Source organism: Manacus candei, unplaced genomic scaffold, assembly GCF_025592945.1.
Source record: "Manacus candei isolate 608988 ecotype Guabito, Panama unplaced genomic scaffold, ASM2559294v1 h1tg000005l, whole genome shotgun sequence".
NCBI classification, from domain to species: domain Eukaryota; kingdom Metazoa; phylum Chordata; class Aves; order Passeriformes; family Pipridae; genus Manacus; species Manacus candei.
In genome coordinates, this window is record NW_026138053.1 from 26,602,439 (window position 1) to 26,629,853 (window position 27,415).

A 27,415-nucleotide genomic window follows, 5' to 3' on the forward strand; every position below is an offset into this window, starting at 1 on the left:
CATGCCCTCACCAAGGCTGCCAGTGAAGCCGTGGGAGTTCCCCTGTGACTCCCAAAAGAATCCCAGCAAGTCAGAAAGGAGCACCAGTTCAGCACAGCTTGACCAGAATATTTACATTTTATTAAATCTTTACAATCAGCAGTTATAATCAAGTACACAATTATGTACACGGATTATATACATTTTAGCCCAGACTTTTACATCACAGTACATAGTTGCCCTTAGAAATATTGTATACACATATCACCAGAGAGTAAAACCCAACAATAGTGTTACAGCACCTGTTATTAGACATCTTTCATAAGAAAATATACGGCTGTAAATTGGGCTGGCTAAAAAAATGAAACTGAAATCTTATAAAATCTGAACATACAATATTTCATTCACAGAATGGTTTGTTTTCTATGTTCTGACTGATGCCTGTTGCATAAGATGTCCTGTTTTCAGCCTCTCAACACGCCCTTACTGGTGCCTGTTCAGGTACACTGGCAGGAGGAGGAGAACCAAAGCTGGGCTCATTCTGAAACTTCATTAAGAAACAATAAATGTAAACAATTAAGATTCCTTTAAGATCAAATAAGAAATTAATTGGCTGATCTGAATTACATGGCATGGAATAAGTGCTAGTTTCAGCTGTGATTCCTGAATTCTTCAGTGTTCAATCCCATACAAGTAAATGTACAATGCTATACACAAGGAAGGGCAGTTACTGATTAATGTACGAGCAACATTCCTTACGAAGGGAGCAGCCTTCCAAGAATTTGGGAAGAACACTCGCTCCTTTCTCCAAAAGGGGTTTTTTTTTTGATAAATACATTCTTTTTGCTTTTTAAGATGACAGTAACAGAAAACTGACTTATTTCCAGGCTGATATGAACAGGTTAAACTAAAGCCTATGTCCTCGTAAGGAAATACAAAGTGAAAATAACCTGAATAAAACTCTTCCCCAATTTAATCCTCTTTCCCAAAAGGTCAACCTTCCCTGATTCAGTTCTGTAAACAAAGCTATGGCTCTCATGATGGTTTCAAAGGGAAAGTAGAACTAACTGAAACAAGAAAAACACCAACCCAAAGGAAGGAGGCAACAGTTATCTGAGGTAGGCCACCACCAAAACGCTGCGTCAAATCCACCCGGAGTTCTGGGATCACTGGAAATCCCTTACAAGGTAACATCTGCTGCTTTAGCAATAGGTGCAGAGAAAGCAGTTAAATAAAAAGGAGCTGGTGATGGCAAAGGAAGTTAATGTTTTCATAAAATTTGACGCTACACCTAAATCTGCGAGTAAAAAAAGAAAAGCTTGAGCTGCTGTACTGACACAGTAACGACCAGAGGCCTCTGAGATATAAAAATAACTATTGTCACCAAAAGAGCTACAAGAATGAAGATGATGTCCATGTCAAAGAGCATGGGAACAGAAATGCTCCTTTGTGGCACTGAGCACTGACAGATCAAAGGAATTATCCGAGGGAAAACGTTTGATCTGCACCCTGAAGGGTTTGGTCCTGGTCAGGTCCCTTCAAGCCCGGGCACTTCCAGGGCTCCAGGGAACCAAGGACACTTACAAGGCTCCCATGGTCAAATGCTTCACGTGAAGAAACTCGTGTAACTAAAAGCATAAATAAAAACATTCCCAACTGAAAACCCCAGCTGCTTTAAGCCCTGCTCTCCAGTCCAAACCTCCAGTTATTTGTGCAAAGGAATTAGAACTACATTTAAAATTTCAAAGGACACTTTTTCACTCATCTTCCTCAGCTCCCTCCTACCCTAGAGACGTGAAGTTATGGATGATCCCTGGATGGACTGCCATGCTCTCAGAAGGTGCCTGTGCATTGTGAGACTCTTGAAAGCAAGTGTGGCTTGGATACATGGATACAACATTGCCTGGGATTGCTCTGCTCACTGTACAGGAGTATAAATACATACAGTATGGCTGTGCTAATTAACAGTTGCATATTCAGCACATATAATTTCACCAGCTAAATCAAAGGTGCAGTTCAGAGTGGGGCTTTCTTTTCTGTTTGTTCCATCGTAACCACAAATGTAACCCTTCATTTTTAGCCTGGTGCAGCATATAGGCAGTGTTCATTTAATCTTTAATATAAAACAATTCCTTAAACCACAATTCACTAAAAGCAGTTTATATAAATCAAGTTAATTAGTTTTTGGCAGTTTCTTTGGACACAGTCAAAATGTCTCTACGTTGTTTAAACTTCCCCATTTTTATTTAAACAGTTTTTCACAATGGGGATAACAAATTAGGACTCACACTTACCTGTAACAAACTCCAGAGCCCAGAGTAACATCCCTGGGCTCTGAACTATCGACCCAACAGCCCAAACTGTTGCACTTCCCTACTGGCATTGGCCTCCCTGCCTTAAATGTCACACATACAGAAGTTGCATATAAAAAGAACGACAACAAAGTCAAGCTGTTAGAAGTCAAACTTGTAGAAAAAGGAAGGATTTGTTACAGCTGATGTAGCTCTGTGTCCTCTCCATTTCAATTCTGTATCTCAGGGCAGACTGGAGTCTTTCAACCTGGGAGGCCAAAGGAAATACCTGGGACTCAACACCTGCCTTGTCCACTTTACCTCAGCCTCGAGCATGACCTTCCCTCACCTTTTCCTGGTGGGCCCCACGGCTGGCTCAGTGTTCCTGGTGGAACCTGCTCACACAGTGCCTTTGGTTTGGATGGGAGCAGGAGGGAAAACTCCCACGGCATCGTGGGATGGGGTGATGAGCAACACTGCTGGGTCTGATATGTCAGGACAAAACCACACTGCTCCCAGCTCTGCCTTAAAGACACGACAACTGGGAACAATTTCCCCTGCTGCTGTTGCCCAGGATTCCAGCTGGGGAGGGGTCCAGCAGGACACTGGGGGAGCTCCCAGTGCCGCCGTCGATAACCGGTGCTGGTTTGTCACCCCCCTGCTCAGCTTCTGCTTCCCAGGGCCCAGGGGAGCGTGTCCTCCCGGAGCCTGGAAGGCAGGAATGGGGCTCCTTCCCTGCCTGGGCTCCAGCCCCAACTGTGGGGCCACACCAAGGCTTGGATTGCACGCTCCCATTTTGAACCAGGAGGAATTAAAAGATACAAAGCACGTGCGGGGTCTCTGTGGTGTTCCCCAGGAAACACCTGGCTGCTCATCACAATACTGAATATGTTTGCTTGGATATCAGGGCCTCACTCCTACCCAAAGAGGTCTCCATTTGTTTATTAACAAATAAGTTACTATTACAAGTCATAGCTCATCCTTTTCCATCATTTCAAATGCTTCTATATCTTCATTCCAGTCTGCTAATATGGATTCCATAGGTGTGACTTTATTATCCCAGTTAACTTTGGAATTTGACTCTGTCTCAGTCTGTTGTTCCTGAGGCTGGTTATCCCCTGATGTACATGCTGGCTCTGGAGCACCGGCCTCCTCGGTCCCAGGGACGTAGGAATCCTGATGTGAAATGGGAACACTGGCACTGTCTGCGTTAGCAGGAGATAAAGAACCAGGGTCAGCAACATCTGAGCTCTCTCCTCCTTCCTCGGGCTCCTCACTGGCTGCACCAACATCCTGAGATCCTGAAGCAGCTTCCTCTGCATTCTGCTTATGTGAATCGTTTTCAGTTAATTTCTGGTCCATATTCTCCATTTCCAAGTCTTTGAGAGGGAAGAAAAAAAAAAAAAGAAAAAAAGAGTTAAAAGAACCGTAGGAATGCAGCATTTTATTATGTATTTCAAAAAAGCAAGGTCACTTCCCTTGGCCTTATTTCTTCAAGAAAGTGCAGACTTTCCAGTGATATGAAAATTTGATGTTACTAAGGACCATTTTTTTACAAAGAGAGGGGAGGGAAGACTTTTAAACACATTTTAAATGATGGCAAACAATGCAGGGAGGCTTGTTTTGGTTCCTCAAATGTCAGAAGTGAAATGTCAGTGCTAGTTACCCTCCTTCAGTCTTAGCAAATACCCACTGCGTGCACTGAACTGTAATACTGGATTTTAAAGCACTCCCAGATCCACCAGGATCCCACATCTGAGCAAGGGACAGCTGGACAGTTTTATAAGTTTACTGAACTGTGATTTTAAGAGAGTCAAGGGCTGAGCCTCCCCCCTCACACCCCCACTCAAACTACCAGCATGTATCCCCAGTCCCAGTCTAGCTCTCCAACAGCTGCCCAGTTTAACCATGATGCAGATTTCTCTGGAGTTTGATCATTATGGCCAGAATACAGGACACTGATATTTCAGGACCTGTAGGGAATTTAACTGCACATGCCAGTTTTGACATGGGATACTTACTGCTATCAATAATGTAGTTTGGAATCATTTTACCTTTAAAGATTGTTGCTGGGATTCCAAAGGGAAGCACGAGGGGGGGGGGGGGGAAGAAGCAGATATGGATTACAAATTCTCAAAGGCAGAGCTATCTTGTTTTGAGCATTTTGTTAGAGCACTTAAGCACAGTTACAAACAGAAGGGATTTGTAAGCTAGGAAGAAACAACACTAGATTGGAGCATATCACCTTTGCAAGGGTGCACAAGATAAATGCTGTCACTGATTTTCTAGAGAAACTTTTCTTACCCACTCTGCTTGGACACAGCAGTCCTATGAGGAAGGCTTACAAGAGGAAAATCTGGAATTTTCTGCCCTCTTCAAACATTTCAACTGGGAATGTATTAGCTTGCAATTTTCTTGTATTACACAAGAAAACCCAGGAAACATCTGAGGTCAGCAGCCTCATGTCTCATGATAACCACTTCTCCTTAGACAGGCAAAATAGTTCTAACACTTGTCTCTCTCCTTTTGGGTACCAGGAATGTCACTGGGGAGTTTGGTAAGGGAGGGGCATTGTCAATGTAGGGCACTGGAAACACTTAGACTGTTCCTGATGCTACTTCAAAGCACATGATGACAAAAAGGGCTCAAAAGGAATCCAAAAGGTTGTATTTTTCTCATTAGTCAAAGTGACATTTAACTTAGGAACAGCATTTCTGGATGTTAACTTGTAGGGGGAAAGGGCAAGGATACATCTCAGATAAGGGCTTTCCTAATAAAGAACTCATTCCAATGTTACACAAAACTATGGCACCTTTGGGCAGCAGTACAAATTATTATTGTACATTTTGCACTGTGCCACAGCACAGATGGAAGCTGCATTTACAGAAATGCCCTCCAACCTTACCTCTGTCTTTTGCTTTATCAGACAGGAGCACCTCCACAGCCTCGTACTCCCGGATTGCATCCAGGATAATGTTTCCTTCCTTGTTGAAGAGGAAGAGCATGGGAATTGTGATATCATCTGTATTCTTTCCATCCCCAGCCATTTGGAAGAGAGGAGCTGTGTCACTGCTGCTGCCCTCATTGTCATCTAGGCAGGGCACACAAAAGGAAAGGCAAACTTCCTGTTAGATCAAACTGCAGCTCTGAGCTCTGGCACACTGGGAGCTGCCTTCCCTGCCCAGAGAGTCCCAGGCACAACATTCACTGGGAAAAGCAAAACTCCAACTTGGGTACTTGTTTTCCTTCTCGATTTTCATTTGTATCCCCATTTTTCCTCAGCAGTTAGTACTGACAGCACTCTGTGATCCTTAAAATAGCAACTTTTAATCTGCAGAGACAGTGACAATCCCCCATCCCAGTTTGTTTTGCTGCACTTTCTGCACAGAGCCAAACCCAAAACGTCTCTTCATCCTCTGAAAGCACAGCTTCTGTGCTGGCATCTCAGCCTAACAGCTTGTCAGCTTTCCTGCATCTTCAAATCTGTACAATTAGGTTAAACTCACACAAATGAAGAACTTAGAATTTTATTTACCAATAACAATGCCTCCTATGGCTCCAGCTTTCTGAATGTTTCGTGCTTTTTCAGCAAACATACATTGGCCTCTCTGCATCAGAGCAATTTTCTCTTTCACTGCCTCAGGATTAGTGATCTCTGAGCATCCATTATATGGCTTAATGGTTGCAACAAATCCTCTTGTCTGTTTGGAAAAAACAAAAATAAAGAGAGAATTAAAGCAGCAGGTTCAAGCTTGTAAAAGATTCCCACATATTTTTGTTTCTTCACTTAATCTAATGCATTTAGTGTTGTCTTCTGTCAGTGCAGGCAATCTGTACCCTGAAACTGGAGTTCTGAGAACCATGCCTGGCTGAAAACCCAATTCTCATATTCAGAGTATTTTGTCTACACTGGTGAACTGTTGACTCTGGAAGTTTTTCTTCTGTGAACTGCTAGTCTGGAAAACTCCTCTTTGGGGCTGCAAATTGCCCAACTGAAGCCATGGGGGTTTCCTACTGCTTCCAAAAGGGAACATTGCTTCTGTGGTGTTTTCTTCTTCCTTTTAGAAAAGCTTGCATAAGAACAGCTTATTTTAGCTCTAAAAGGGCTTCTGCAACTCATGGCTGACATGGGAGGAAAACCTTCCTTTAAATCAACATCTCTTTAGCCATGCCATGCTGCAGGTTGGATAAATTTGTTTCAAAAATCATCCTGTGTATGTATTTTAAATCCTAAACCATGGCTGATGACTCAGGAGCAGAGCACAGTGATAAGCCACTCATCTAAATGACTGTCACTGCTGTCATTCTGTCACTGCTGGGCCCTGTCATTTTAACAACTGTAATTAATTGATCCCCCTCCACCTGGCTGCCCTGAAATACTGCCAGGACAGTAAAATTAAGGCTTATGCAGTAAGGAAAGGAAGAGAAAGCGAGGGACAGATCTCACACACACACACCCCTGCTTTGTGTTTGGATAAGTCCATCCCAAATTGTGCTGGCCCAGCAGTCAAGACCACCCTGCCAAAGAAGGGATGGGAAACAATCTGAACAGCACGAGGAGGGAGCTGCTGCTCTTTCTGCTGCTGACTGGAGAGTTCAATCATCTCCTGCATGAACCGTAAGCCATCCTCAGCATCCAGGGAACTTGCTGCCTGCAGAGGAAAGAACCAATAATCACTTTTATCTTAAATGTTTGAGAAACTTGGGGGAAAAGAAATGCAAGTTATGTTTGCTACAAAGATTTTCAAATACAGAGTGGATGCTCGTTGCCACTCATTCATCGTTTCAAATCAGGTTTTTTAGGACCTGAACTGCCCAGAAGACTGAAAATATACAAATACACAGACCTCCTAAGGAAATGGAAGTATCTCACACTGAAAGCAGTGTTTTCAGATAAGATGTTGTGAGCTACATCACTTTAACATGAACACCCTCCATCTCATTTAATGCAAGATTAGTTAAAAGTCTTGCTGAGGTAAAATATTAACAAGCATCAGCCTGCTAAATATAGCTGCATTTCCAGCTCATGTGCCTCCTTCCAGAGTCTGGCTGTCCCTCCTCAAGCTCCAAGTGTCAAATATCATTGCTAGTAGGATTTTGCTGAAATTTCTGGAAAAAGAATATACCCTGTCAGGCCTTACTTGCACTGCATGCTGCACTAATTGCACCCGTCCATCTTTCAGATGGATCAAACTGACTCCCATCTTCTTCAGTATCTCCAAGTGCTCAGGATTACTGGCCATGAAATCTCTGGCTCTCAACGGTGGTTTTGGTCCACTTCCCAAACTCTCTTCTCTGCCAAAAGATATTAGAGATCAAAGCTTTAAAAACTGGGTTATTCTTGAAACAGAACTCTCACATTATCCCCACCACTACAAGGTTAGAATTCTTTGCAGTAACACTGAGTACAAGCTTCAGTAGAATGCAACTTCTCAATCAAGATATCCTTTTGAAAAAAGTTGTCAATATTATCAGTAATTTTATAGTGCAAAACACCCCCCCAACATTGATAACAAAACTGCCATATGCTTGCTCTCATTTCTAATTAGTCTGCATTATTGTAAGACTGACTAAAACCAGTTTCCCTCACGCAGTTGCTACTCAGTGTTACTCATGAAGTATAAAAATAAAAGAGGTGGTTAGAAAGATAAACTTCCTCGGCTTTAACACTGTCCTAAATCCCTCAGAACAGGTGTAGTTATATATGGCAGCATGATTTGCTTACTACAAAGAAGAGTTGCAGAACTGTTCAAGAGACTATAGAAATTAATTTTAGAAAATCAGAGAGATGTGTACTTCCTGTAATACTCCAAGTGGGAATTTGTAGCCCAGGTATGTGGCTCATTAAGCTCCTTTTGCTCAGAAAGACTTGCTAATTCCTGCTGGAAATGAACTGAGTCTTGCTGATGGTGCCACAGAAACCACGACTGATTTTTCCTGTGACTAGGAATCCACTCCCAAAGGACTGCAAGCTCGAGCAGTACATCCAGTACACCTCATATTTCTCCTGCCATGCCTAACAGATCCTATTCCACTCACTCCTGTGCTAAAAACAAAGACAGAAAATGTTCATCTTACACTCTGGAAATCCCCCTGGGACAGCTCTTGTCCACCACGTTTTTCAGAGGTTCACGAATGCTCTGAGCAAACATCGGGTCATTCGGGAAAAGAATCTGGGTGTTGGGACAGGTCCAGTCAAAGTTGCTGTCGTCCAGCTCTGTGTACTCTGTGGTCTAGAATGAGAGATACACGTTAATAAAACGCAGGTTACATTTTCATATCAAGCAAATGAACAGATAAACCTCATTACAGTGATCTGTGTGCTCAGGACACGCAGCAGCTGAGTGCAACAAAGGGGAATCGGGGATAGATAAATACGACACCCATTCTGATTTGTAATTTAATAAATTTATACACAGTTTCCAATTTTTTTTTTTTTTGCAGAAACAGCTAATCCTCTGCTGGCAGACACTACTTCTCAAGCCTGGTCATGACCCTGCACTTTTCTGTGCTGGACAACTAAAGGGAGTAGTTATGGTGTCATTTGCTATTGCCTTTCCACCAAGTGACCAGCTGCAGGCCTTGGGTCACTCCTGCTTTGTGTTACCAAAATTCTCACAGCTTTTCCTATGAACAAAAGATTCTCCTCCTCAGGAGCCACACAGGCTTGCAAGTCTGAATCTATATATAATTCAAAGAATTTCTATTTTTAGGAAAGCTGACAGAGTTAACATTTGCACAAATTGCTGGTTTGTAACCATGTGGAAAGTGGCTGGTGGTTTGGAGCCATATTTAGCCTGTCCTTAGCTTTGCAACTAACTGGTTGGATAACCAGCAAGTTCATTTTCTCACCCGTAAAAATTAATGTAGTATTTATCTATTTGAAAAAAAAACCACCCCTCTTGTCTGCAATTAAAAATCAAGTATTTAAAGGCTCCCTAAAACCCAAGACCTAAAGGGCTACTAGTTCACAGGAATAGTAAGACATGACCTTTCCTGTTTATGAGAAGAAATACAAACAGGATGTTGGGTTCATGCTACAAACTATCTCACATGCAGTTTGCCTTCATAGCAGTGTGTTTATGTTAAAAATAATTTACACATTCCATTCATTCACACAAAATCCCATAAGAGTAACACACCCAACATCACAGCCTTTGATACCATTTTCAATGGATTTTTTGACTTGTATTATGCCCATTAACAAGTTTGACTTAAAGAGCTTAAGAAAACTGTATTTGAGCAATTTACCTTCTCTATTGGCCTTATATTAACATCTGTGGTTCTCAAGAGAATGACCTAAGTTAGGTCAGCCTTGACAGCTGTGGGAATCCTGCCTGTCTCAAAAGTATCTAATTCTTATATTGGGAACAAATGTCATATAAAATGCTCCTTCAGACCCCTCAGAAAACTTCTGGCATAGTGTAAAAAACAGTCTCCGTTTGCAAAACTCCAAGAAAAAAGGAAATAAAAAAATTCTCAGGGAAAGAACATTTCAGAGAGGGTGTGGGAGGGATCTCCACCATCAAGGAACATTAAAAAGCAACCCCATGACCCATTCAATGCATTAAATATATTACCAATGTTAGAAATTAACATCAAGTAATTAAACATCTGTCACTGTCTAATGCTAGAGTGCATAAAACAGGGTGATTTCTCCTCAGCTGTAAAGATTTCTCCAGGACACAACATAAGCCTTTTCCTCTGAGCCAGGCACTACTGTAAAACCCTTAGTAAAGGTTAAAAATAGAGGCACAAATAAGGGAATTTATGTCCTTGATGTCTCACACACTCCACTTCCTCATGCATTTCTTCTGCTTGCCACTAGTACTGTTGCTTTAAAGATAAATTATGTCACCTTACTGACCACAAAACCATAAAAGATGAGTATTTATGATGCTTCATGGCACAGTTGTATTGCTACAGGTTATTTTGGAAGGTTAAGTAATTTATAAACCCATAAGCAGCCTCACATTTACGCAGTAGATGCCTATTACGTGGATTAAAACAATGAAATATACCAAAAATTATAGCTGTACCTTGACAAAATAACTTTGAAGCTGTCTCACAAAACCTTTCAAAATATGCCAAAGGTTCATGCAGTAGAACAGACAACAAAAACTTGGGCATGTTATTGGAGATATATGGAGATAAAAACATTCTAGTGTGTTATTTTCTAATTGAGAGAGGTGGGGAATTATTTTCTTGTTAAATCTTGCTACTATTGCAGTTTCTCAAGGTTCAGCAGTGCGGAATCCAGTCATGGAAACATTATTCACACTCCTGTGACTGGCACTGTTAATATGATGAAATACTGCATATTAAATGTGTTGGAACTGGTGCACTGCTTCAAATTATGATTGAATACTGAAGGAACTGATTCAAAGCACGACAAACTGATTTAGATTTGAGGTGTTACATACTGTGTTTTTTTTGGAGATGGTTTGGTTTGTGGTGGAGAGCCAAAGTGGCAATAGATGAGCTTCTGTAGTGAAGATATAATCTTCAATGTCGAAAATCATGTCTTCCTTGTCAGCAAACAGCAGGTACAGGTATTTAAACATCTCAGCCAGAAAGAACGAGTCCATTCTATGGAAAAAAAAAAAGTGGATGTCCTTTAGGGAAATCTCCTTTGTTCTAAAACATCAGTAAAATAAATACTCCTATTGCTCCAACTCTGAAGACTTCATGACTGTTATTGCTGAGCATAATTCTATTAGAATTCCTTCCACTTGGAAGAAACTCTGTTTGGAGGGCAATGATTCAGCATGTTCAGTACAAAAGAGAATTACAGAAAAAACAAATAAATCTCCTTACAAACATACAGATTTGAAGTATATTTTGTTTGAAGGTAATTCACCTATTGCTCTGAGACAAATGGTAAACTATTATGGAACAAACTATAAAACTATTGAAACAGTTTACAGACTAAGACAAATGGGTTATTTAAGACTTGACTATCAAACTGAGGACAGACAGCTACTCAAAATTCAATTAATTCAATTATATAAACAGGGCAATTTGATTTTTTTCTGTATCTTTATACAAAGAAAAGAATGGTGAAAACTTTTACCTGTCTTCATGACTTCCCGTGCGGACATCCTTCATTGCAGCAAACCCACAAGGAACTCTGGCATACTTGTTCAAGTTCTCAATGAGGGTTTTTCCTACTTCTAGATAGTAAGGGTCTCCCGTAGCCTGTAAAAGAAAAACAAACAAAACCCAAAACTAAGCACAGAGGTGCACTTACTGTACAATCAGCACTTTCTTCTCTGTGAAGTACAAAGGACTTTTGCTCTTAGTCTCTAAGATCTCTTCAAAAGAGATCAGCAACACCTAAGTATCTTTTAAAAATGGTTCTTTGTCGCTTGGTTTTCTTTCTAATGCTAGAGATGTAAAACAAAACTCCTAGAACAGTTGTTGATAATCAGCAATCTCATCCGGGTTATCTACAGAACTGGCTCCAGGAGGTCAAATAAGATGGAGATGTGCTACTCAATTCTGGATTGAAATAAAAGAGCAACAAAATTCTAGGTGCTAGAAAATGTGACCAAAAGTCTGAGGACTGAACGTGATTGTACCTTATACAAGAAGTAAGTGCTTTCAGCAAATTCAGGCCTTAGAGGATGCTGAGCCCAGTGAACTCTGAAGTCTGTTGTGAATGCCTGAGGATGAGAAAGGACAGACAGAAATAAATGCAAGAATGAAAAAACCAAACATGGGTTTATTCTGAATTTAATGTTAACTGTACTACCAGCCAAGCTTTGATAAATACCATTTTTGCAAACATTCCCACCACCTGACATCCAGTGCATTAAAGTGTAATTGCAAACTGACAGATGGTTAAACAGCTGTCCCTAAATTAATGACACAGACTAGAAGTCAGGTATCTAAAAATCTCCTAGTCTGTGTATTCACTCTTTCCCAATGGAAAAGCCACTTCTGTCATACATTTACTACTTCATACAAAGGTTTAAACTATGTCTTTTCTAAAGGGGATGGTCTATTGGCTTAAATACAACCAAGTGACCTTTCAAAGGTTTCTTCATAAGTATAAAACACCAAAAAAGCAACCCAAAAAACCCACAAGGAGTCGAATCATACCATTTTAAAAGCACTCAAAAAAAAAAAAGAATCATTCCAATGCTTAGAGAGCATTCTTTGGTCTCAATAACCACATTAGGTGAATGTGATGTTAATTAAAATGTTCTCTAGCAGAAATAAGCTTACTCCAGAGAAAAGTCAAAATTAAACTTGGAGTCAGAAGCCTTCTCATACATTCTGGGTCATCACAGCTTAAAGACACACATTTCAGCAGGTAAACAAGCTTTTCTGGGCAGAATTCACTTGCTCAAAGACTTGCAGCATCTGCAGTAAGTCTGTGTACTGACTTTCAAGGACATTATGCAAAATTTCAGAATGTTCTCTCAGAACAATTCAGTCTTTGGGTTCCCTCCTTGGTTTAATACAGATGACTGTGATCTTTAGCATTAACACTATTATATTGCTAAGCAGCTACTACTAAATGTGATTATACAAGTTTTGCATAATGAAATGAGTCAAGGTCAATTTTGAAAGACTGAAATATAAAGTCTAAGCAATTGTTAATAGCAGCAGCTTCCCATTATTGTGTTAATTACAGCAGAACTGAAGGAAAAATATTTCATATCCAGAACACAGCTGTCACATATGCAGACCTGCAAATCACATCACAATGCTGTGGAAATGAGCCTTTCATTTTAATAACACATATACCTACTGGTTGTATATGAGTACCATATATGTGACTGCTCAAATTGAGGTAAAAATCAGTCCACACAATCAAAAAACCACCACCTTACCTCTGGAAGAAAGTTATGCTTTTTTATAACCTGATAAAGCATCTCATGAGTTTCAATTGCAGGTCTAATATCGCCCTTCAACACCTAAAATGAAATAATAAAGTTAACACTAATTCACCAAGCATAGCAATAATATTCAAAGTTAAGCACACTCACTGTGTTCATGTAAAGCTACAGATCAATTACATACTGTAATTATCACTCCCTTTCAGTGTAAGCCACAAATATTCCAAATCAGTGAACTCATTAAGATTATTGACTATGTAGAACAAAGATCTCTGTCATTTACAGAGACCTGGGGTGGAAATGTGATTTAGTTTGTTTTAAAGATATAAATGGCATACAAACTAGAAAATTTGTCACTAGACTACTAAAAAGGCAGATGGAGTGTTTTCATGAGGAGAAGGAAGCAAATTATATGGACATACTTTTCTTGATAGTCAACATGGCCAGAAAAGCATCATAGCAATGAAGTGACAGGAACGAGTACAGAAATCATGGAATCACACAGTGGTTTGGGTTGGAAGGGACCTTAAAGCCCATCCAGTGCCTTCCCCTGCCCTGGGCAGGGACACCTCCCACTAGCCCAGGTTGCTCCAAGCCCTGTCCAACCTGGCCTTGGACACTTCCAGGGATCCTTGCCCAGTATTTCTGAAAAATCAAATTACTAAGCTTGACCTGAATGTTATATATCCAGTCCAGTTAATAATTTACTTGTTATTAAAACCATCTGCTCCTGGGTTTTAAACCTTACCTGCAAACCAGGGAAGAAAGCCAGCAAAGAATCCATCCAGGTGCGAGCATTTAGCATGGGTTTATGAATATGAACATCAAGAAGAAGAGGTGGTTGGCTGATGTATCTCATTATGGCATCGTAGTGCTGCCAAACAGCAGAAAAAACGAGTTTGTGTTACCAATACCATTCCAAAAATCAGACAGAGCTCACCAGATTGGCACTTTATTTCAGTGGAAGAACCAGGACTACATTCCCAATCATTACTACATTTGGCAATGCCAGGAGGTTCTAGTTTTGCAAACTAAAAATAAGTAAATACTGAAAATCTCCACACACAAAACTTATCACGTTTTCCAAGTCATATACATACACAAAAGTATATCCAGCAGCCATGTGATAAACAAAGAACTATCACAGTTAAGACACATTTGTTCAGGCTAAGTTTTTAAGCACACACTGAAAAAAGCTGAAACTGTTTTCTCTGAACAAAAGAATTCAAAAACAAATGCACCTCAGAAGGAAAAGGAGGTAAAAAAATCCCAACAAAGCAGCTGGACTTGATGGCTCAGAAGTTTAAAACCCACTAGTTCATGTGCCACCTTGCTGACTTCCAATCCTGTACTCCCCAAGGAAAATGCCTTTTTAGTTTTCTGGAGGTGCAACCATGAGCACATGAGTCAAACTGAAAGGAAACACTTAACAGATGTCACTCAAGGAAATATAATGGGGGCTGCACATTAGGAACATGAAATAATCACTGCACCTAAAGCGTTACAACAGGCCTTTAGCCACTGAATTACTCCAATTTTAATGTAAAATCATGCTGTATGATATAAAATCATTTTACCATCTAAAATGTTTTTAATGGATGTCACTATTTTCAAAAGAAATAATACTCTTATGAAGGAATAAAGATGCTGACAGCTGCATAGTAATCATATAAATTTAGTAATCCAAGTGTGGTTTTCAACTTGTAAGCATATTTAAATGTGTCCTGGGCCTGAGGATCTGCAGTGCAAAGCAAGATCCAGACTTTGATTTTCAGATCTTTTCTGCTGCTCCAAGACAGAAGCTGTACCCTGGCTTGTAACAAGAGGCCCTTACATTGTTTTACAGAAACATTTCCAGCATTACACTCTCCAAGGTCATCTTGAAATACAGCTCCTCCTGCACTGGAAGCATGGAGAAAGGTCTAGAAGATTCTGGGGTTAAAATAACTGCTCAGGCGACAGCTGATCACCCACGATTAGCAAAAACCCTCAGTAAAAAGAGCTGGCACTAAACACAGCACAAGTCACAGAAATTCTGCTAAAGATCTCTTCACAGGCTGCTCAGGCCAACAGCTGACAACACAATTCCTCTTAAATCTGTCTTACAGAAGGCACAAACCTGAGCAAGGTGTTAACTTACCGTGTTAAACCTTTCCAGGAAACTGTCATCTCCCAGCAAGACATAGGCTTTTAATAAATATTCATAATAGGAATCTATTCCTGCTCCAACTCCACTATCTAGAAACAGGAGGAAATGAAAAGGTGGGTTTACTTTAAGTAGATACATGGGTGTTTTCCATATTTTTCCATTTTGATTTCAAAGGCTTTTCCAGTAAAAGGAAAAGCCTTCTATCACTAGAATTAAGGTCCAGATGGATGCAGAGACATAACACTGTGTGTCAAAGCAAAAGGCTTTGCAATGCCAGTGCACATAAGAATAGGGAGGACATGCATTGAAGCCAGTTGTTTCACTCTCCTCAGAGGAAATCACTTCTACATTCCTATTTACATTTTTCCTATGTATTTATAGCAAAATCTCTGAAAGTTTATCCCAAGGTATTCCCCTTTCAGTATTAAAGTGAATCAGGGAGCACTTTGCAATGAATACAACTGGTTTCTCTACCAAAAAGCCCTTTCAGAGCAAAGCCAGGCTTTGGTGTAGCAGGTTTATGCAGCACTGAAATGATGTAATACTTTTCTATAGTCTATAAGGGTGTTGGGGCTCTGTCAGGAGTTTTTCCCTGCTCCAAACCCCCGACCCTGAGCCAGGACATCACCCACCTTTTCGGACCCAGTCTCCAGTGTGAATGTTGATAGTGACACCCACTAAGTTGCTGCTGCGCTGCCTCTTCTCCCAGATAAAATCAAGAGCTTTCCGGGCATATTCCTGCAACAAAAGCCAAAAAAAAAAAAGGAAATTAGAGAAACACAGATAATAAAGACTGTTATTCTTTTGTCTACTGAAATTCAGATGCAAGGAAGGAATAAGATGTTTCATATCTAGCAATTATAAATTGCAGTATTACACACACTTTAATAGTACCATATTCAGCCCACATTTTATACAGTTATTCAGTGGTTGATCAGCAAGATTGGTGCTTGGCTCCACAAGTGTTTGCCAATACACCCTTCTGCATGGGTTTCCTATTCTAAAATAATGATGGGATAGTGCAACCTAATTAAAGTATCTCAAGAAATGTAACATCCTTAGAAACAAAATCCCTGTGTTCTTTCAGGCACCTCAAGGTGGAGCAGCAGCCCCTGTTCACCAATATCCTAGTTATACACATTCTTTACATGCCCCAAATTAACTTGAATTTAACATCTACTCAACTAAGATGACTTCAAACAGCAAACACATGCACGGGATTTTCGGGGGCCCAGCTTTGCTTCCGCTGGGTTCCACGACAGGAAACGAAATACCAGGCACCTCATGAAAGATTGAAAAAAATTCTCATCTGGAAAGAGCTTGCCTTTTTTTTTTAATCAGATGGAGGCTGTATCAGATACCTGCAAGTATTATCATTTACCTTTCTGATAAGGTGTATTTCTGATAATACACCTTTAGGTAGGTCTTGCACATGTTCAGTGACTCTACACAACTGTGGGGTTTATTTATTTTAGTTTAAAGTGCATTTTAAGGACCAAGCACCTCACTTTTCTTCTTACTAGTCTGGATGTCTTTACCCCAAAAGCTATGGAAGCACTACCCTTATGCTGTTCTTCAGTACATTTATCTCATTTACTGTTGTATTACTGTAACTACTTTCAACCAAAATTATTTCCCGTGATTTAAAAAATAATTCAAACAATCAAACCATAGAACAAAGCCCACAAACACAACAAATCTGCATACATACAATTTTTTTTGTGCAGAACAGCTAAGACACTTGAATTTCATCCATTTCATGAACTCAAAATTACAAAAATGTAATAGAACACTAATTAACACCTAATCCAAAAAATAAGATATCATGGAAAGCAAACCTCAAATATAGATGTTCCTGTGAATCTGCTTAAAGCTGCAAACTCAAGGATCAAGGTACCAGCACAAGCTGTACAGGTATCAGTTTCTGTTCCTGTTCGTGCTTCTGGATGTCTTACACCAAATTTTAAGTTAACCTAGAGAAAAGTAGAGATTATCATCTTTGTATTTACTCTTGTAACTCAAGAATTTTCACTCTTGTGATTGTACAACAATCTACAGCTTCTTCTAAAGACAAGAGAAAAAAACCACACAGTCCTCTTCAGCTTCGCTTTGCTTTTACCACCTACTGTCAACTCAAATGCACAGAATATTATCCAGAAGCACCCAAAACACTCAACCCTCCCAAATAAGGACCTGTTGCCTGGCTCAGGAAACATTGGAATAACACAATACACCCTGAAAACCTAATTCTAGCAATTAATATTTACCAGCAAATCAGGAACTCAGAACGTCACAAGTGCTCTTGGGAATCAATCTTTGTAAACATCTCACTATTCCTGGCTCCAGAGAACACCTGTAATTTCTCAGCTTTTGATTTTCTGTCCACTTTACAAATACAAAAATGATTTGGAAACAGAGATAGAACCAGAACAACAGAAGGAATCCTGCATGACAGAAAGCAGAGAACTTACCCTTGGGTAAGGGAGACCACTAGTGGTGTTGAAGGCAGGTAAAAGCTTGTAGCCCAGCTCCTTTGCCATGTGCAGGAGTTCACCGTTGTACCACTGCATATATTCACCTTTTTCTTTCAGCATAATTGCCACTGAATGCCCACCTAGGAGACCTCTGAACACAAGAAAAATTATCCCCACCTCAAAAGGGATGTTCATCCGAACGGCAGTGCAAAGATCTCTACCATTTAGATGTGCATAACTGTGCTATATTCACAGAGCCCTAGTTTTCAGATTGCTGATGCAATTCCCTTCATAATCAAGGTTAGCTGCAGTTATTTTGGAAGCCATTCTTACTGTTTATCAGTCCTGAACTGCAGAGGAATCACTGATTCAGCAATATTTGTCAGGAATAAAAACCAACAGCTCTAAAACTGCATATAATAACTAAAAATTACATGCTGTGATCCTGCACTGAGCACCAGAGGTCCCTTCCACTCTGAAATAATCTACTACCCTGAATACTGAAATCTGCTAAATCAAGTGTTCAGAGTCATTTGTTAGCCTGTTTCCAATAAGAAAAAACACTGCCACCTCAGCAAGCACAGTTTTTTGAAATGAGAAAGCTGCTGCTGCAGGTCAGTTTGATCCAGTGCCACCGCAGCGAGTCCTGCCTCGCATTTTAAACCCTCTCAGGCAAACTCCCTAAAGTGATGTGGAACAGCACAGGAACTATCTCTGAAGGACATTTACCTAAAGCCCACCTTTTAAAGAGTTTTGGAAACGAAAGTTACTCACCCAAGGACTCTTATGTTGGTTTCAAAGACAGACACAACGATGTCATTATCTAAATTAACATCCGTTATTACTTTTTTTACAGCCTCTTCAAACTCTTTGGTTTTATTTAACACCTGAAATACAAAGGGAGGCAGGTGTTAAGTTCCAACACAGCTAATACAGTCACAGGCTATTTAGGTACAGTATATTTAAGTGCACATAAAGTCATCCATGAAATATATATATAAAATTTAAAACCATACATTAATCAGTGGTATTAAGGGTTGTGTCCCCCAATAACTCTGCATGTTGCTTTAGGCTATAAAATGGGAAGCAAACTCACATACTTCTTTGTTAAGTTAAAGCCCCAAAAAAAGCAAGAGAAGAAAGTATCAATGACATTTGAAGGAACTGCTGTAGTTTTCATTTTACAACGAACTCCAAACACGGCCCTCACTGCACTTGAAAGTTCTTACAAGCAACAGTCACTTCAAACAGAGAGCCAGAGATCAACAAGCGAGGAAAGGAAATCTAAAAGTAAGTCTGAGCATCAGAAGACAACCTTTTTGTTTTATCAGAGTTTATCAACAGATTAAACTTACCACAAGAGTGTCCAAGGTATCAATCAAGGTCAGTGAAAACCTACGAAAGGAAATTTAAAACAGATTTACTACAGACCTGTATGAGTAGAAATCAAGTCATTTTTAATAGTAACTGATACCATGGAAGAAACTAAAAATCCTCACAGACCACTGGGTGCCAAAAAATTAGTTGTACACAATATGTTTAATATGAAAACACTCTTCTAAGTTTCTTCTCTTTGTTAGTGACCAGGGTAGGAGCTCACTGAAAGAAGTTGTGATCACAAATACCTCCATTTACTGCAAAGCTTTCTAACTTCTTGTAAGTAAATTTCATTTTTATTCATAGTCTCAAATCAAATCTAGTAAGAAACTGAAGAAAAGTGTTTGAAGTCTTCTTCCAACTTCTGTTTTATTTCGTTTTTCAAAAACAGGAAGAATGTTGAGAGTCAAACTAAAAGAATGTTGAGGTCCAAGCTAAATTTCTCCTATCAGCAACTGTTCCAAAAGTAACAAGTGGCAGGTTCAAAATAAAGAATTACTTTATTGTCTTTAAAATAAAGAACTACTTTAACAGTGCCCAAAACCAGGCTGGACAGGGCTTGGAGCAACCTAGTCTAGTGGAAGGTGTCCCTGCCCGTGGCAGGGGGTGGAGTGGGATGAACTTTAAGGTCTCTTCCAACCCAAACCATTTAGGATTCTATAATTATTCCATAAAAAGAGAACATCAAGTCAGATCCACATGGTTTCAAACAGGAATATCACAATAAGATCCCTAGATTTTCTCCAGGGTTGTTCTAGTGCATCCCAAGCTGAGTGGGCCTTTCCCCTACCCCAGTAATTATATGTATAACTGTATCTCAAATATATCTCATTCCAACAATTGCTCTATGCTAATGTTAAAAAACACACATCACACATAGAATTTACAGAACATGATGGTGTTAAAACTGAGAACTTTAGAATCAGTTAAAACTGTCAATTAAAGAGTAAGCACCAAGAATTTAAGCAGGGTGTCCAGTGTTTGAGACCCTGTAGGCAACACATGACTATTAAAATCCTAATTAAGTGCTGCTACATTACAATTTTCTTTAATTTGTAAAGGCATAAGGGCATTCTGTGAGTGCTGTTCTACAAGAAGCAGTGTCTCTGTTAGGCAGTGGCTAAGCACAACTGCCTAACAGAGACACAGCTTTTTGTATGGAAAAGGAGGGAAATTGTGCCTTTCACAGCTCCAAAGCTGGTGTGCAAGTACCTCCTGAGCTCTGCAGGGGGACAGAGCTGACCCAGCTGCCTCACCCTGGCACTTGTGACTGCAAGGGCTTGGAGAGAACACGACTCATGAGGCAGCTGGCAAGAAAAAGGATTAGATAAGAAATCTGGTCATTAATAACAGAACTAATTATAAGGTACAGAATAAAGCATGTATACAGGAAAATAATAAATAAATAGACTAGTCACTGCATCTAAGGGCCTGAAAGGGATTTTTACTCAAATGGTAGCATGTTATCGTGTAAAAAAAGGTCATCAGGACTAAAAATACATTTTCTTGACAATTCTTTTCCATCAGTTGTATCTCTCAATACCTCCAAAACAGCAGGTTTATAGAGAAATTTCTAGACAAAGGAACTTAGTCTAGAATAATAACCAAAACAACATGCTCAATATTACTGAGACAATTAGAAGTAGCATTTAAGACAAGGACTTCAGCTGTGATTAACCCTATTCTGCTTAGGGACACTGAGCAGTGATATCAATAAATAAAAGCAGCAGCTATTTGTAATTAAGGATTTCCTCCACAAACTCCACACATACAAAGGAATCAATTAGAACACACTGAGACTAAGTCAACTCTTTGATTGTTCCATTTAACATGGAGGAAAAGTTCTTACATCTACATTTTTCTGGCCAAAGGATCAGTTCTTTCTATTCTAAGCTACCTTAAAAGACAGACCATGAAGTATGTTCATGTCTGAAATAATGTTTTATGCTTTGGCAAAGGCCTCAGGGTACCACACACATGATAATCATTTGACTGTTTTCAGAGAACTTTCAACTTAAAAGAAAGGCATTTTAAATAGTATTCACAAGGGCAGCATCATGGATAAGTTTATTTTTCAGCTGATCATTAACCCTTATGACCTCTAATATTAATAACATTAATGTCAGCTCACATTTGGAAGGCTTTCCTATGGAAAACACTTGGAAAATGGTTAAAAAAAGTGATTATAGAATCTGCTGAGTTGGAAGGGGCCCATTCGGATCATCAAGTCCAACTCCTGTCCCTGTGCTGGACACCCCAAGAAATTATCTCTGGGTCTCTTTCACTGGTCAGTTCTCATGTCACATCATTTAACTTCACGGGAGGAAATAATCCAAGTATTTCTTACAAGTGCAAGTTTCTGGACATGCCAACTGAACAAACAAGCTTTATGGGCTGCAAGTTGTACTTAGATTAGATGTTCACAGGAGCCAGTAACCGTTTCAAACACTAACTTTCCCAAGGCATCATCCACGTCCCCTCGACTCGGTTCCTGACCCCGGACTCGACCACGACACGTTAAAGGCATGAGTTCATCAGCGGGATACGCGTGTTCCTGTGGGGAACAAAACAAGGGAAGGAGTTACACTGCTCACAGCCAGCACAGCAACTCTGGGAAGGGATCCTACTTAGGTTGTATCTCACAAAAACTGCATGGCAGTCACAGAGCCTTTGAGGTGGGAAGGGACCTCTGGAGCTGATCTTGTCCAACTCCTCCACTCAGGCCTGGCCACCCAGACCCGCCTGCCCAGGACTGTGTCCAAACAACTTCTGAGTATCTCCAAGGAAGGAGATTCCTTTGGGCACCCTGTGCCAGCCCCTGGTCCCCTTCACAGTGAAGAAGCATTTCCTCCTCTGCTTCAGTTTGTGCCCACTTCCTCTGAGCACCACTGAGAAGAGCCTGGCTCTGTCATCTTGACAGACTCCTTCTTAAACCTGGAAGGTCCTAGAGCCTTCTCTTCCCCAGGCTGAACAGCCCCAGCTCTCTCAGCTTTTCCTTACAGGAAAGCTGGTCCAGCCTCTTCCTCTTCCCGGCCCTGCAGTGGACTCTGCTCACTGTGCCCACATCTCTCCCATCCTGGCAGCCCAAACTCCAGGTGTGGCCTCCCCAGTGTGAGCAGAGGGGCGGGATCACCTCCCTGACCTGCCAGCAACATTTTCCTGAGGCAGCCCAGGATCCATGAGCTGCCTTTGCTGGCTCATGGTCAACCTGGTGTCCACCAGGACCCCCAAGTTCTTCTCTGCTGGGTGGCTGGAAATGATTAAACTGGGAACAGACCAACAAGACCTACTTTCTCTCTAAGCTCCCAGAGAAGTCTGGAACAACTAATGCCACATCCAGGAAAAAAAAATAAGAGTAGTTAATTGTGTGCTTTCTGCAATGAGGCCCATGTGACACTTCCTGTGACGTTACCACCTCAAAGATGAGTTTAACACCTAAAACTAATGCAGGCATTATCAAGTGGCTGGTATTTCATGGAGGATTTTGTGGGAATTAGACTTAAAAGGCACTTTGGAAACACTTCCCAATGAACATAAAGTGGGCCAGGGTGACAACCAGTGCCAGGTAAGAGAACACAGAAGTTAAAACAATAAACCAGTAAATTACTACATAAGGCATAAAAAAAAATAACATTCACCAAAAAAAAAGCTTGAAAAACCTGAGCCTTTTTCAAATAGAACTGACACTAATATAACAAATACAAAACTGACATTAATAAAGATGAATCTTAAATATATCTAATTCCAACAAACACGCACAAAATCGCCTCTCCATTAGAAGCTCAATGCAAATGATCTGGGATGGAGCTTCTCTCTCCATTTCATCAGGGAACTGGCTGCTCTACTGTGCTCTCCAGTTTGAATTTTAGTGGACAACTAACATGTGGCAGGATAAAAAACTCCAATTACTGCACTGAAACTGCAAATAAACACATTCAAAGTTTTTCCAAATATATAGTACAAAAATAATCTATATTCAAACATGAAATAAAGGGAGAAAAAAGGAACATTTCTCTATAAATAAACAGCTCTTACAGCAACTCCTTTTGAAACTGATGGTTTGTTTCCCTGTATATCACCCTCCTGAATGTTTTGGTCTTTGCACAACTCTTTGTTCTCCTTAAGTTCAACTACAAAAACCAGAATCTAGATCATTTTAACACAGCTCAGATGTTTCTGAATATCCTGCAAAGTATTCAGCAAAACAGATTAAAGAAGTACATGACAAAAGCAAAGTCAAAACTTCTTAAATTATGGAGACAGGAGTTATAAAAATTCTGGAGAAAATGGACTTTTAGTTTTGCAAAACCATAAGGAACTGGAAGCATTTTAAAAAATAAAAGTTCAGTTATTCCCTGCATAGATCAGAAAAGGCTACTGGATCGAATGGTTTCCCAACTTGTCCCTGGCCTCAAATAACTGACATTTTCACAGTTCTTTCTGACAGCCAAGGAGAAAAAAACATCCTGATTATTACAAATATTTTTGAAGGACTGGGAAAAAAAAAAACAGCAGCTTTTTACGCAAGGCTTCTAAAAAAAACAAAAAAAGGGAGTTTCCCTTGCAAGCAAACATGAATTTTCAGTCTTCTAAACACACATATCTGAAATCCATATTAATAGAAACAGAAAATCAAAACTTTTCAGCTGGCTCTTTCAAAAGCACCTGCAAAAGTACTTAATTCTCTTGCTGTCAAGAGTCAGGTCTGACACCCTAATCTTTTCTTCAGCTTTAAACAAACAAGTCACATTTCTCTGTTTGTTTTGTGCTCCAGTATACGTGGCAAGTCCAAATCCTTTTGGCTCCAAAGTTTCCAGGATAGCTGAAGTTGTTCCTCTCTTTCAACCCGAATTTTCTTGATTCAGATGTAGCAAGAACCGTAGGAGCTGCCTGTTTATCACCCAGTGAACAGCAGGAGCACAGATCCTTCTAGAATTTTAAGCAATCTTGCCAAATGCACGACTTTTTTCTTGGGGAAACCCAAGCCAAGTGTTTTTCATGGAATCAGGTCCCAGGTAACCAGTTCCAAACTATCCTCAAAAAGCCTGATGTTTGGTTAAACTGCTAGAGGTGGCAAAAGCAGAAAGCTGATGATACAAAGAGAAACTACATCCCTTCTACCCATTCCAGGGCCCTGGACCTCTCACCTGCTGTATAAACTTGCAATTCCCAAGCTTTTCAGCTGGTATTACATATCAAAGTGTTAAACCACGACACAGAAACTGGGACATGTGGCAAGATGCTGCCAGGAGACAGTGGTTTGTGCTGCAGGAACTGGTGCAACCTGAGGGGTTTCTGCAACACCCACAAAGAATGTGCAAGACTGTCAATGGAAGGTCAGTCAAAATGCATCTTTTATATTTATCTGAGTTGCACCTGCAGTTTCTCCTCAGAAGTGTGTTACTTAGAGTATAATGGACTGTTGCTTGAGGCAAGTCCACTCTCAGTAATTCTTTATTCTTTAGCAGATCTAAACCAAGCTGACTATATTTCAAGGTGGGTTAGAATGGCTCACAGATCTAGAACACAGGGACACCTGCACAGAAAATCACAAGTCATAGCAAAAGAAACCATAGTGAGCGTGACTTATGGTCATATGACACTCACATCCTCAGCAGAGTCTGGAATGCCTGCATATGACACCACATCCCCTTTCTGGGGTCTGTAAAAGGGTCACCAAACTGCACCTGACACGTCAAGAAATATTACATGGCATTTTTACCTACAAGGTAAGTGAGATCAGATAGTTCTCCACAACCTGATGGCTACAAACAGCTCTTCTTGAGCTTCCTTTTCCTACCAGTTTTAGGAGTCTGGAATTTCAAACCAAACACTTTACTAAAGATGAGAACTGTTGGAAACATAAGATAAAGTGGTTTGGGAAAGATCAGAGATCTTCCCAGCAGATTAGAGTAGAGATTAGGAGAGTTACCACAGGCAATTCTGAGTTACCCCTCCAAAAGCCACCATAACCCTCCTGACACTGCTCTTCCTGAAAGTAACATTTGTTCATGTCTTTTTAAAGGCTGTACAGGTGCTGTTATTTATTTTAGCTTTGTTTTCACCCCTCCCTCCTGGATACTTTTCTAGAATGTCATGTACTGTAGGGTGATTTCTCTCCCAGGTCAGCAACAACTCCTCTGACAAACATCAAACAAGTATTTTACTCACCATATAATTGCTATATGCATGATCAAACATTTCAAGCACTTGATTTCTAAAAAAGAAAAAAACCAAAAGTGTTAGTGGTCTGTCTCCTTTAATGCACCATCTTAGATGAATCACACTTTAATATCTGTCTGAATATCAGTAACAGGTCCTTTACAAACACACTCTACTCAAGTAAATGAGATACAGAATAGTGATTTTTCCTAATTTAACTACTTTTGGTCACTGTGGAAAGCCTCTTTCTTCACCTAACATGAAATTAAATATTTGGGGATTTCCTGGCAAGCAAATACTAAGGAAAACTCTTGTAGTTACATTTATCTTAGCAGTCTGAAAAGCAGTCAAGGTGAGAAATGCTACTATATATAAAAAAAAATCCAAAAAGCACATTGTTTTTTTGAGAGACAGCTTTACTTCCAGTCACTCCTAACTGTTTTACTCAGTAGCCCTGCAAGCAAAAGAGGATGCTAATTCTACCATCAACATAATTCACAATCTCTGCTGATAAGACTGAACATAAACGAGCCAAGAACACCACAGTTATACTGTAAATATCCAATTTAGTTCAATGACTTGGAAATTTGAGAAGTAGCTTTAACTCATCGAGTGCATTAAGTCATCAAAAGAGCAGAGGATGGTGCTTTTTCCAGGTACTTCACAGGATCTGGGATCTGCAGCAGCAGACAAAGCCCCAGATGAACTAAGCACACAAAGCTGCTTAAAATTTACATTTACTGGGCATTTTCTGGGATTGACATGACCCTGTCATTAAATAAATACACAGATTACTTTATTTAGAAGTGATCCCAAATACAAACCATGGCAGGACATGACCTGCACATCCCTGAGGCATCAGATTATGTTTTAAGTGCAAGATATTAATGCAAAAACTTCAAAACCCATCAGGGAAAGGAATTAAAACTCCTTGTTGTAGCCACACGAGCAAAGAACACAAAAAGATTATACAAACAAAATGCCCTGAGAACACAAAGTGGGAAACTCCAGTAACTGTAAACACCGGAGTTAAATATCAACTTATATCTGATGTTTGGACTTGAGGGTCTCGGAGGCCTCTTCCAACTTGAGGGATTCCATGATAATTAGCCAGGAGAGGATCCAGAGTGCTTCTCCAGCAGATTTTTTGCATCACTATTCTGTACCACTGAGCAGAGGATGATGAAACTGCCCCAGTAACATAACAAGATCGAGATATGCTCGATTACAAACTTCTTTTACAGAAATCCCACTTAACGCAGGGAAATATATTTCCAGCTTGCCATAACCTTTACCCCTCAGCCAAAAAGTACACCAAGAGAGAATCAGGTTCTGACGTGTACATGCACAGTTTAGCTCACACACAGGAACTCGGCAGGAACATAGATAAACATTTACCTTTTTTACGACTCCCGCACTCTCACGGAGGCAGGGCCACAATTAAACCAACCGAGAGCGGAGCTGGAGTCACCTTTGATCGCTTTTACCCCTAATTCCACGGAACCGCCGGCTGAGCCCTCCTGGACGAGGTGCCAAGCGTTGTGACTGCGGGTTCCCGGAGCACATGGAGTGACCCCCGAGCAGCCACGGGGATGGGGCTGGCCCTGGAGCCCAGCGGGCCCGGCACACCCGCCGCAGCGCCGGCGGGGCCGGAGCCAGCGTGTCCCGGAGCTTGGGGACAGGGGACACGTTCCGGGGCTCCGCGCCCGCCCCAGCCCCGGGGGCGGCTCAGCCCCGCTGCCCGCCGTCCCTCCCCGCGTCCCGTCCCGCCGCTCACCCCAGCCGGCGCTTCTCCTCCCTGCTCATAGCCCCGGCGCCCGGGGCGGCCGCCAGCACGGAGGAGGCGGAGAGCAGGCCCAGGGCCAGGAGCCTCCAGGGCCGCCTGCAGCGGGCGGCGCGCTCCCCGGCGCGGCAGGGCGGCGGTGCGCTGGGGGCCATGGGGGCCGTGTGGCGGCGGTGCCGCTACTCCCGCTGCCGCTCCCGGTCCCGTTCCCGGCCCATGGCGCTGCCGCCGCTCCCGCGGGGCCCGGCCCGGCCCTGCCCGGCCCCTGCGCGCGCCCCGGGGGCGTAGCCAAGGAAACCGCCTCGCGCCGCCGCCGCCGCTTCCGGGACCGCCGGGCCAATGGGGGAGCGCAG

General features: G+C 41.1%; 1 protein-coding gene across 3 annotated transcripts; it reads right to left on the reverse strand.

The window, feature by feature from the left end:
* Positions 1 to 98: 98 nt before the first annotated feature.
* On the reverse strand, positions 99 to 27,328 carry EDEM3 (ER degradation enhancing alpha-mannosidase like protein 3). Of its 3 annotated transcripts, none has more exons than XM_051793988.1 (20): positions 27,057 to 27,328; positions 25,289 to 25,334; positions 21,571 to 21,671; positions 19,096 to 19,135; positions 18,515 to 18,627; positions 17,738 to 17,891; positions 17,105 to 17,239; positions 15,899 to 16,004; positions 15,258 to 15,355; positions 13,866 to 13,991; positions 13,112 to 13,195; positions 11,852 to 11,935; positions 11,344 to 11,468; positions 10,694 to 10,859; positions 8,349 to 8,503; positions 7,412 to 7,565; positions 6,728 to 6,922; positions 5,806 to 5,971; positions 5,176 to 5,361; positions 99 to 3,649 (listed from the first exon to the last, which is right to left on the reverse strand). In XM_051793988.1, the coding sequence occupies exons 1-20, from the start codon at positions 27,215 to 27,217 to the stop codon at positions 3,240 to 3,242; spliced, it is 2,805 nt and encodes a 934-aa protein (XP_051649948.1). In that variant the 5' UTR covers positions 27,218 to 27,328; the 3' UTR covers positions 99 to 3,239. The 3 variants fall into 3 exon arrangements, with proteins under 3 accessions (XP_051649948.1, XP_051649955.1, XP_051649965.1); XM_051793995.1 differs by lacking the exon at positions 27,057 to 27,328 and adding an exon at positions 26,678 to 27,026; XM_051794005.1 differs by lacking the exons at positions 21,571 to 21,671; positions 25,289 to 25,334; positions 27,057 to 27,328 and adding an exon at positions 21,465 to 21,538.
* Between the last annotated feature and the right edge of the window lie 87 nt (positions 27,329 to 27,415).